Genomic DNA, 12,116 nt, shown 5'->3' with positions numbered 1-12,116 from the left:
TGCCCTTTTAATTAGTGTGTGTGTGTGCGCGTGTGTGTGCGTGTTCAGTCACTCAGGTCCAACTCTTTGCTACGCCCTGGCTCCCCATCAGGCTCCTCTGTCCATGGGATTATCCAGGCAAGAATACTGGAGGGGATTACCATTTCCTCCTCCAGGGGATCTTCCCAACCTAAGAATCAAACCCCTGTCTCCTGCACTGCAGGCAGATTCTTAGCCATTGAGCCACCTTAGTATTGTACCCTAGAAGGAACACAAAAATTCATAAATGCTTTATTCCACATTTTAATGTTTAAAAACTATGTTAACAGAGCAATTATACAATAGAACTTCTTACATGTCTTTATTTACACCACATCCTGGGGTGGGGGGAAAAAAACCTATGTGTTTAATCAACCATGAATGACAAAGTTTTGTGACGGGTGACTCACTTAAATCATCCATCTGAAATCATTGACAAGGTTTTACATTAGTAAATCAGTGGTGTGCTATAGGTAGATGAAGTCTAGAATACACTGAACTCTAGAGAGTAGATTACATACCAGTGATCAAGATTCAAGTGTTTTTGGGGCAAAAATTACTTAAGACATCCTATGTTGGCGTGGACACTGAAAAGGGAAACATGCAAGACTTTCCAAAGTTTGATAAAATAATAGTTCCTTTTTTCTTTCTTTCATATTTGTGCTCACAGTTAATATTCAGGTCTAAGATTCAGGTCTTTCCCTTTCAAAGAGACCAAAGTTTGGGAAACAGAAATTCAATTTTGGAAAAAAAAAAAATTCCTCTTCCCCAACTTCTGTTTTCATAAATACTGTGTAGTAGTATCAGTGTTAACGCTGGAACAGTATTGCGAAGAAACAACTCATTATTTTGGGTATTCTATTTCTATATAGCAATAATTTGGGTCTAAAATGTTTCTTCTTATTTGTAGCTCAGAGAACTAGCTTTGAAATAATTAATCTTAATACCAGTATAAGAAATCAACGTAACATTTCTCAGACATTTCTCTCTCTAAACAAGTAAGATTTGTAGGTTCCAAGTTTACATTAAGAGAACTATGTTACCTGGGAGAGAATGTAAATTTTTCTAATTGCCAAACAAAACCACTAATATTAATGAAGACATTTATTCTTGATATGCAGATACTAGTGACTTCTATTTCAATGTGGATCAACAACTTCAAAAATATACAGCCTCCTATTTATTTACAATGTATTTACATACAAATGAAGTATTTCCTACAATAAGCCTCAACTGCATAGATTCTTCCTTTTAAAAACACAAATTCAAGCCTGTATGCACATGGGCCCAGTTTCACAGTTCTTCCTTACAGAAAACTCTAAAGAAAGAGGTCTGAGCCCTGTGAATTTTACATGCTTTTCAAGAACTTTCCCTTTAAGATTTAGTGGTATTTTTCAGCTGTCAGCCACCCCGTCCCCAATTTTTCATCTGAAAACCTTAGATCATTATAAATAATTCACTGTATTTTAGAGGAATGGTGTTCTGTTGCTAAAAGATTCTTAGATTTGCCATCCCTAAGGAAAACATTAACATCCTTAAATGATATAATCTCAATCTTTATTTTGAAAGTGGGTAGAAGTTTACCATGAACTGGAATGGAGGAATCATATTCTTAAGGTTTACAGCCTAAGCCTCAAGCCAACTTACATTGAAAAACAGAGGGAAACTGATGGCTTTTGCACTAAAGGCATAAAATCAAATACCTGATCATTTCATCAATCTCCTCCCCACCCCCGACCCAACAAGATGTGCCGTCCAGCACTCTGACCCGCTGAAACACAAGTGGAGCGCTAACCTTGTCAAAGCAGTCTGTAGCCCCTTTCAGCAGAGAACTCCCTTTAAAGGGAGGACAGGATTGATCATCACATGATGAACCCAAACATTCTAGAGAAACTTCTGACCTAAATTCAGAATTTCCTCTAACAAAGGGTATATCTTTTAATTGCTTTCAAAAAAGAAAAAAAAAACAACACCTAAAACACCTCATTTTCATTTCTTCACAGCTGCCAAAACCGTAGCCTTACTGTGTCTCAGGCCACGTGCAGGCAGCCTTATTTGCAACGATGCACCTGTACCCGCATTTCCAGTGGGAAGGCGGCTGCATTCCTCCCCTCCCTAAGTCCTGGCTCCCACTTCTTCTCCCTCAAGTCCCAGGAATCACCATCTGAGAATGACAGATAGGACTAGTGGGGAGAAAAAGGAGAGACGAATTTGCTCCGTGTGGGTCTCTAACTTGACCTGTGCCAAGATCATTGAGCAGTTTGCTGGACCTCCACCCTCATAGTTTCTGATCTTATTTGGTCTGGACTGAGGCCTAAGTACGTGCATCCCATCGAGTTCCCAGGTGATGCTGATGCTGCTGATCTGGGGATCCCCACTTTGAGGAACACTGACTTGGAGGCTTGAATCCAACTCTAGACAAAAGCTAATTCTGGGGTGACTGTCTGAGGTGTCCTCTGAAATACTATGACACCTTATCACAGCCATTAGTCCACCCCAAGCCCCATGGCCATCACCCATGTATGTCTTTCTCAACAGGGTCTGCAAATATGAGAGGAAAGGTGGGTAGAGAGGTTTTTACCCCTCTTTGACTACTGGGCAGTTAAACTATGGTTTCCTAGCACTAAATCCATTAAAAGTGCTGTGTGCTGGCTTCAGCGACTGGCATGCAAGAGAAGTTATGCAGTGACATCATTTATGGTAGTGGGAGTGAAGGAGATAAACTCCAGGAGCAAAAGGTTCTACAAACAGAAGCAGGCAGGCCAGGCCTGAGCCTCCAGAGAACAGAAGGGGTAGCAGTGGAGAATGTCCCTGGTGATGTACGGCCCACCGGAGGACCCCTCATCCTCCTTAACCCTCCTCTTCCTGTGAGGTCTCTGGTTGCCCTGGACCTGGTCCCCTTCCTTTGCTGGGGACCCAGCTGTAGGCCACTCTGGGCACTTCTAATTGGTGGCTTACTCTGGTGCCACCACCCAACAGGCAGTGTGAGGTTGGAGCGGTTGATCCAGATTCCACTAACAGCACGAGGGACGGATTCTCGGCAACTCTGAACAAACATCTGCTAGGAACAAAATCAGATTCATTGCTTAGATTCCTTAGCAATCTTGCTAATACAGTATCCTGTTTCAGCTAAATGATGAGTTTAGATCATCTTTTCTAGGTGGCCTGAGGGCCTAACCATCAATGTATAACTTGATTTCTGAAGGAAAATACATTCCAGGTTACAAACAACCAACGGACAATTCTACACTATACTCTGCCTGTAAGTTGGGGTTCTGCACTAGCTTATAAACTGGGGACTGCCTATGATTAACAAGACTGCATTTCTTCCCTGTACATATGCTGCTGTCCTCACTTCCAATAAGTAACATGAAGGAAATTAGGGATTTACAGTGTGCTATGTTATTACAACTAGAGAACAGGTCATACCCCAAAGTGTGAACCTAGCACTGTTCACTGGTGCTGAGGTCCTATCTACCCAAGGAAAACGTGCTGCTCCCAAAGGCCTGAGGTATAAAATTCCTTAGTCTACTCACATAGCAGAAAAACCTGTACAGCACTTGACTGTGTGATTTAAATTCTACCTAACATCTGTGGTACATGTATTTTTGGCGATGGGTTCACTACTCTGAACAAGAATAATAAGAACAGCACACTTTACAGCTAATCCCACACAAATGATGAAATTAATCACTGACATCTGACAAATTACACTAGGGTCTATTATATTCAGTCAACAATAAACTTAAATAAACATACAAAGAAGATTTTAAAAACCTGTAGTAGTGCAGACGTCAACAAGTGCCTCCTGTAAATAAGCATATTTTAAATAATAAAAAAAAATCCCTTGTTCTGACACATAAAATCCAGAGATCCAAAAATATCACTACACATCCCAAGACCTAATGATAATCTTCTAAACTGACTGTATAGGCAGAAAGTGAATTTTTATAAGTTAATGAAGAAAACAGGAAGTAGCCTAATAAAGCTTGCAAATAAATTTGTATTTTTTTAATGGAGGGTCATCCACTAGCTAGCTATTACATGATTGGGTGCCCCAGCCAAGCTCCAAGGGCCAGGCATCTTGTTTGGTTGAGTTTCTCTTCTGCTTATCTATGAAAGACTGCTGAGAAGGACAGAAATGGCTGTGGGTTTCACTGGGTTAGGAATTCATACATAGGTAGGTACTCATTTCTAAACACCTGAACTCTGATGTCTGTGGATATAATTCTGGAGCATGACATTAGAAGCTATGATGATACTACTAAGACAGGCAGAAAATAAACTTTCCTTTTCCCCCAAGAGGATCAGGAATGATCTTGATGCTTGCTTTCTGTATGGGATGTTAGTCTGTCAAGGGGAGGGGACAGTTCCGTGTTACTCCCGGTAAGTGTGGAGGCCTCCGGGGATCTCAGTGCGGGAGGAACAGAGCCCAGAGTTAAGTGCCTCGAAACTCTGCCAAGAGTCTGTGGTTAGAGGCTACTTATCTCTGGATAAGATATCTGTTCAGTGAACTGACGTGTTTGTTGAGTTCAACCAGGATGTAGATATAACACAAGCCCTGTTTCAAGAGACTAGGTCACAGGGTACACATGCTTCTCATTGTGTGATACAGACAATCCAAGCACAGGTGATGGTCCAGCATAGGGGGGATGTGGTGCTGGGTTCCTATCCTGTCCCCAATGCCTTTTCAAGCTACCGTGCCCCGAACTTCTCTTCTTTTTCAATCTCTCCGGAATTTCCTTCACTTGCTTTTAGGAGAGGGGCTGGGGTAAGAGTGTCAGCGACTCTGTCCCGATGTGGGTCACATCAGGTGGGCAGTGACGGCCCACCCTTGACCAGGGATGAGGAGAGGGACAGCACTGACACCAAAGTCCCCATCTTGGGGGAGAAGGGTACACCGTGCTTTCATCACACGCTGTCCTCAAAATCACCTCTGAAGGCTCTTTCTCTTTTTTCAAGACTGGATGGATGGCTAGTGGAGAAGAAATAGGAATGAGGCTTATTTAAGGTACAAAAATCTTGTATTTGCAATAACCTAAATTTATAGATACAAAGTGTTAGTCGCTCAGTTGTGTTCACCTCTTTGCAACCTCATGGACTATAGTCTGCCAGACTCCTCTGTCCATGGACTTCCCCAGGGAAGAATACTGGAGTGGGTAGCCATTCCCTTCTCCAGGGGATCTTCCCAACCCAGAGATGGAACCAGGGTCTTCTGCACTGCAGGCGGATTGGGTTCGCTTGGTGGCTCAGACAGTAAAGAATCTGCCTGCAATGCAGTAGACACCAGTTCGATCCCTGGGTCGGGAAGATCCCCTTGAGAAGGGAATGGCTACCCACTCCAGTATTTTTGCCTGGAGAAGTCCATGGAAAGAGGAGCCTGGTGGGCTACAGTCCATGAGGTTGCAAAAAGGTGGACATAACGGAGCAACTAACACTTTCACTTTCATAGATATAAAACAAATCTTTTAAAGACCCCCCCTAAAGTACCTAATATAAAACAGGACTTACTTTCCCTAGATCACCCTTGGTTAGAAACACATGATTTTCTGTGCAAAAAGCTCATGGACATGAGTAGAAGCTGCTGGGTTTATAATTTAAGAAAATGTTTTTCCCCCTTCAACAATACAGATGTAGGGCTGAAGGCTATCTGCATCTGAAAAACATTTCCTCATGCATTTTGGACAATCTTTTTGTAGGACTCTTGCTTCTCAATTTGTTATAAAGGTGTTGTGGGTCTTTCCCAACAAAAGCTGACTCAGATTATGTAGAGTAACTTTGACACAAAGAGGGAAACAAAACTTCATTTGCTAGATAACCCAGATGTGTAGTTCAGTATATTTACCAAGGTAAGAATCATTCCCACCCCTTTCTGAGCTGAGCAGAGAAGGTCTCTGCACAGAGTGGATGGAATGCCAGCGAGGCCACGAGCTGCTGAAGCTCGCCTGCCAGGTGATCAGAGCTGCCTCAAATATTGGGCATTCTCTGATCCAACAAGGGTATGTGCCCTGTGACTCTCATCTGATTATCCCTATGTGCTATATTAACCAAAATAGGCAAATTATTTACGAAACCATTTTTTTTCTGTAAAGCAAAATAAATATATACAATTCAAGATTCTTTTCTCTGCTAAAAAGGTACAGATATTATAAGCTGAACATCAGTAGGAAAATTATTTCAGAATCTGGATGTACAATAAATAAACACGATGGGTGATCATGTCTTCAAAGTTCTAAGAGACGATGAAATCACAAAAAAATAGTAGAGTGAAAAACAATCAACTGTGAAAAGTACTGGAAAATATGATTTTGCATGAAATTTGGAACCAAAAAAATCCACAATCCTTAAAATTGATCCCCAATCCTGGAGGGGCAAGAACCATGAAAGAAACAGGTCTCTTGTTTTGCTACCAAAGTGTTATTTCATTGTGTATCTTGTAAATTCCTGTTTGCTTCTGTAAACTTGCAAAGGAAGTGATGAAGGGTTGCTGATGCACGGTAACTTGACTGCTTCTTTTTCTCAGCTGGTCTCAGTGGCCATTTGATGAGTAGGCCCAGTCGTAGATGACCAAGGGAATGCTTACCAGGGAAAACAACACCCCCAGACCCAAGAAAAGGGCAGCCTGGAGTAACAGAAAGGCAAGGGTTATTTTCAGGGAAGCAAACATTTCCCAAACACACCTGGGAGAAAACAAAAATGTTTTCCCTCTCTTTTTGTGTCCCCTCATATTTGGTTTGTTACATCTATTACCAAACTGTGAGATTCTTTCTAAAGTTTTGTGCACCTGATTCTCCAAGGATGGGAACCTAAGAAAAACTAGCTATGCAGAACCATCCTCTGTATTCTGCTCTTTGATTTCATGGTCATCTTAGAGTGAATCTGCTCTACAACTGACTGGGTATTACTCTTGCTAGCTTCTTTCAGACTAAAGATGAAAATGAAAAAAAGAAAAAAGATCATCCTTAGAAAACATACAGGTCATTTCATCAACCAGCCTAGTTTATCACTGGCAGGTAAACATTTGTTTGAAAAAGTGTTAAAAGGATATCTAAAAGCAGAGTAGATTTGATCAAGTGAGACAGGAAATGGGTATACAAAATTAAGTGATTTCAAGGGTTGATGAAGGCCCAGGGGGCAGGTCAAGAAGTCTAAAATCTGGAGAACACAGCTTATAAATTGCTTGGCGTTGGGGGTTTCCAATGAGCTGAAATTCAGGGAGAAGGATGAAGCGGCATGAGAGCCAGGGCAGGCCAGACTGGAGTCTGGAGGAGGAGACAGAGTTATGGGAAGGGGAGGGGGCGGAGAGTGGGCTTGAGAGGGCTGCATCCAGGCTCACCATCACCGGTCTGGTGTAACTCCCAGTGAGCCCCTACATGGACTGGATCTCTTTGTCTAATGCTATTTGGTAGATCCTCCCAGCGGTTTTATAATGGGAGCAAGGCTGGAGGGGCCCAGAGAATTCATGATTAGTAGGTCTCTGCCACTGTCAGACTGAATCTTAAGTTTACTGTCAAAATTTAGTCAAAAACCTCCAAGAAAACATAAGTCCAGGACCAGAAGACTGCTCCTTCCTCTCTATCCTCATGAAGCCCCCACTGATCAGATTTAGAAGGATTTGAGATTTACAGCTTTAGGGATTGTCCTGTTGGGGAAGCAGATGCTCCAGTGGCATCAATGATGCTTCCTCTAAATACACAGGGATGTTCCCCCGTGCCTACACCCCCTCATTGGGGTCTGTTGACTCAGGTAACGTGTGCGATTGGAGTGCTTACACTATCTGGGAGGGCGGCTGAGAAGCCTTCTCCGAGGCCAAACATAATGGTGCTCCAGAAGGTACTCATGTAGCAGCCACTTCACCCCTGCTCCCCTCACTGTCTCCAAGTGCACCACCTTCAAGATGCCCTTGAGCTTCACCAGACCTGGAAACAAGAATTCCAATATAGAAAGGTAGTTTCTGAATCCAGGTCTGTTGCTCCAAAGCATTTCTGTCAAATTATAAAAAGACTCAATGCTAACTTAGCTGTTTCAATTAAGGCACTGCAGGTTCCCTGGGCTGAAGGATGGAGTTACAGGACGAGGGACTATACAGAAACAGTGGACTGCAGAAAAGTTTTGAGCCCCTTTCCACTTCAGATCTTGCTAATAACAAGGCATCACCCTGGAGAGACACAGGATGATAAATGTCTAATCTCTTGGCTGGCCACTCTGACACAAAAGGAGCAGAATCTGAAGATATTTTGAGGGAATGGAGAAGATCCTGATATGATATTTTAAATCTCCCAAATGAGCAAACACTAGGATGGCTGCCTCCTTTTGAGGTCACTGTAAGTACTAGATGGTGAAGATGGACTATTTATCTGGCATAGTTCAGTGAAAAACAAATTAGAAAAATGAGAGTGGCCGGCATGAGACATACCCAAATTCGTTGAGTTCCCTTATCTCCATCTTGACTTGTGATTTTTAAATAAAGAGATGAAGGAAGAATGAAAATAAGCATATTGGCAGATGTAACACCTGGAAAATAAGAAAAATTGAGGTTATCACTGTGAAAGCTTAACTTTCTAAACAGCTATCATGGAATAAGCGGCAGGTCAGAAAGCCATACCAACGACTCCAAAAATATCCTTCATGGAGGGTATGAAGATCACCAACAAGTTGATAATAACCAGGAGTATGAAGGTCACCAAGACATGACGACATAAATTAAACTTTGTTTTCTTAGCCAGTTCAAATAAGGAAGATCGAACCTGCAGAAAAAGAAAGCAAAAGGTTCTGCATGCCTCCAGCTGATGACTTTCGTGTTTCTCATCAGTTATGGACGGATTGGGGTGCAGGCATTTGGACTTGTTCAGGCCACACCTCGTGAGTTTTTAGATGGCTTAATCGTCTGGGAAGCCAGAGGGCTAGACATAAGATGGAAAGTCCTTTTCTTTATGAGTAGGTAGTTTTCTTTTGCAGGGGGGACAGTTTCTATTTTATCTACGACTGAGCACTCTCTTCTGGTCCTTCTATATTCCCGTCTTGGATGACTGGGATTCAAACAGTCTATCTACATTTCTCTGTAAGGAAGAGGGATAGATTAATCAGAATTGATTCATCTGTCAGAAGGCTACTCTAACTCACTGATCCCACTTTCTTTCCAAAGACCCTCGAGATCCTTCCTGAGGCAGTTTCAATGATGCAGGAGTTTCCACAGCAGCCTTGTTCTGCAAGTGGCTCCTGAAGGCAGCACAGAAGAGGAGCCCTCGGCTTTTCTCAGGTTGCACTGAGGCCTTTTACTCACCGTGAAAAATAACACGGGCACGGTGAGGATGACGGCCACGATGACTGCCAGCCGTACCGTCAGGATAAGGAGGTCGTCCTTACTCTGATACTTGTGGAGGAGGTCGGGCTGCACTCTTTCTAAAATGAGGCGGAATGTGAGAGGGCATTAAGACAAGACAAAAGCATTATCATGGAGTGAGGGGTTTTCTGAACCACAGAAGATCTGTAAACTAAAGGCGGCAAGGAAAGCAATGTTCTGGGAGCTGAAGTGTCTATTCAACCATTTATAAAGTTGAAGAGCAAAAATCCCCATATGAGACGTGCCCCACCTGTCCATACCTGCAGCAAAAAGGAGTGTAAGAGTAATCAGAAATTAAACAGAGTGGGGAGCTTCACTGACACTACTAAACCCAGGAGTGAGCTGAGGTTAGAATACCATACGGTTGAAACACAAAGCCCTTCTTCATCTAGATTCTCCTCAATTTGCTGCCACTCATACAACAATGCCCAGTGGCCTCAGTCTCACTGAGTGGGCTGCAGGCCACTTGGAGCCTCTTTCAAAGTCTTCTGTTATCACTCAACATCCAAGCAGAAGTGCCCATGGAACTTCACTGCTGCAAGGAACTCATTCTTCACTTCCAGATACGTTTTCCTCATAAAGCTTATATACCACTTTGAACTTTTTCTTAACACTGAACTTCAGAAAGTGTCATTTCAAAGACAATCAAAGCTAGAAAGGCAGTCACTGAGCAAGAAAAAGCTCACTCCTGCCTTTTTTTAAAGAATAACTGCTGTTTTTTTAAATATCTATTGTTATTTATTTGGCTACGTCAAGTCTTAGTTGCTGTGTGTAGAATCTTTAGTTGTGGCATGTGGGCCTTAGTTCCCAGACCAGGGATCAAACCCAGGCCCCCTGCATTGGGAGCGTGGAGTCTTAGCCACTGGACCATCGAGGAAGGCCACTCCTGTCTTTTTTTAATCGATGACTGTACAGCAGTTAGTTGTAATTTGGATGTGCTCTGGAGAGGAGCTAAGCTCAAGGTCCTTCTACTCTGCCATTTTGTCTTCAACTCAAAAATCCACTCCTTTGACAAGAGATCGTTCCCTTCCCATCTCAAGGTTCAGGGTGTGGAATTCCAGTTCCATTTAACAGTCTGGGCCAGAGACAGGTCTCAATTTTAGAAAAAGGATCCTAGATTAGAATAAAAATCTCCTTAGTTCTAATTTCCTTGATTCAAAATTCATAACCATCTAAAATTAGCTGAGCTTTTTTCCTTTGACCTAAGAGTATTGAAAGGCTTTGGTATTCTATTCTATGTGGGGGAAAAAATGGATTTGTTGGAAAAAAATCATAGCTTGAACAAGGCAACAGTGAGACCAGTCAACTAATACTAGGCTCTCTCTCTCTTTCCCTCCCTTTACCCACCCCCAAGCCCTGCAACTCTGCAGGAAACTTGAGAACACCATCTTTATGCAGAAATTAAAAGTGGTATTTATGGATTCATTAGACAATGCTCTTCTCCACTGCTTGTGAACATGGTAATTAGGGAATTCCCTGGAGGTCCAGTGGTTAGGACTCAGTGCTTTCACTACAAAACTACGGTCCCACAAGCTGTGAGGCTTGTGGTAATGGTAATAATACAACCGTATAATCAGGGAAGCCTTTCCAGGCTGAGTTAATCATCTCAAATGTGTTTAAATTTTGAGACATTCGTGTTTATGAAAAAAAAGTGCCCCCAAGAAATGTGATTTAATAGAGAATGTAATGTGAAATGTATGTATTCAAATTTAAACCAGGTCCCAAACTGTAATGATAATGAAAGATGTTGAATAAAATTGCAGGATGACTGGAATAGGAGAGGATGAAGAAGCAGTAAGGTAGACTATTCATATAGGGTCAATAAAAGTTACAAATGAAACTTCGTTCTTTTTCAGATTTCATTTAACTCTGTCATTGCTTCATATTGAAGCAAAGCTCCACCTGCCGCTGAACAATCAGGTGTTTTATTATTAATTGATGCTCTGTGTCGTGAGTGTAGCACTCTACTCTTTCTCACTTTCAAAATCTGTCTCTGTCTCTCTTTTCTATTAATGGAAAATTACCCAGTTCACAACAGCAATTAGGAAAGCCTTCTCTGATATAGTTCTAAACCTTCCATAGTAAAAGTGACATGCTTATAAAATGCATTTTTTTTAAGGACAGTATTAGGAGAAAAAATTATGGTATATTGTTTCAGTAATTATTCTATTGTATAGTCAGCATGAATATGTAAAGGAACCACAGCCATTTGCTTTAAGCAGAAGAGAAGATGAGTAAAATCAGTGGATAGATTTGTTGCTTTTGGGGGTTATCACACTGAAATATCAGTACATATTTTGATACTGATTTTTACTAATTTACTTACTAATACTTATATTTAGGTACTGACAGAAGATACTTACCATAGAATGTCAAGTAGCCAAAAATGGCAGTCAAGAAATACATAACAAACATGGCGAAAAAGGAGATATTTGAAACCATCTGCATCTTTTTCTGTGATCGACTAGAAACAAAGAAAAAGAAATTTGAAAAATTAAAAATCATATTATTGAATGTAAGCACAAATATTAACCCTGAAGAATGGAACTTAACTTTCTATCACGCTTGGACTGACTTGACCTGCTGTAATTACCCCCAGTAATTACAGCAAATATACCAGTTTCCAGTAACTTTCTTTACACTGATTGGGTATTGACAGAGAAAGAGCCATGGAACAAACAACCCCTTGAATGTTCTTCCCCATTCTTCTGAAAGATATTGAGTTCTCATCTGAAGGGCAGAGAGTATTTTTTTT

The 12,116-nt window shown here is 41.6% G+C and overlaps 1 protein-coding gene across 7 annotated transcripts in view; it reads right to left on the bottom strand.

Moving 5' to 3' along the window:
* Positions 1-266: 266 nt before the first annotated feature.
* Positions 267-12,116, bottom strand: part of SLC38A1 (solute carrier family 38 member 1) — a 70,720-nt gene continuing 58,870 nt past the window's right edge. For 6 of the 7 annotated variants that reach the window (XM_061129409.1, XM_061129390.1, XM_061129422.1 and 3 more), the window contains 5 exons: positions 11,725-11,825; positions 9,302-9,420; positions 8,624-8,765; positions 8,435-8,532; positions 267-6,640 (listed from right to left, as the gene is read on the bottom strand). In XM_061129409.1, the coding sequence (XP_060985392.1) occupies positions 6,548-6,640; positions 8,435-8,532; positions 8,624-8,765; positions 9,302-9,420; positions 11,725-11,825 (553 nt within the window). In that variant the 3' untranslated portion in view covers positions 267-6,547. The remainder of the gene's footprint in view (positions 6,641-8,434; positions 8,533-8,623; positions 8,766-9,301; positions 9,421-11,724; positions 11,826-12,116) is intronic. The other variant, XR_009690526.1, reaches the window with a different exon arrangement.

The sequence above is a fragment of the Dama dama genome, chromosome 3, assembly GCF_033118175.1.
Source record: "Dama dama isolate Ldn47 chromosome 3, ASM3311817v1, whole genome shotgun sequence".
Taxonomy (NCBI): domain Eukaryota; kingdom Metazoa; phylum Chordata; class Mammalia; order Artiodactyla; family Cervidae; genus Dama; species Dama dama.
The sequence above is the reverse complement of the archived record's forward strand: the minus strand, read 5'-3'. Positions and strand labels throughout refer to the sequence as shown.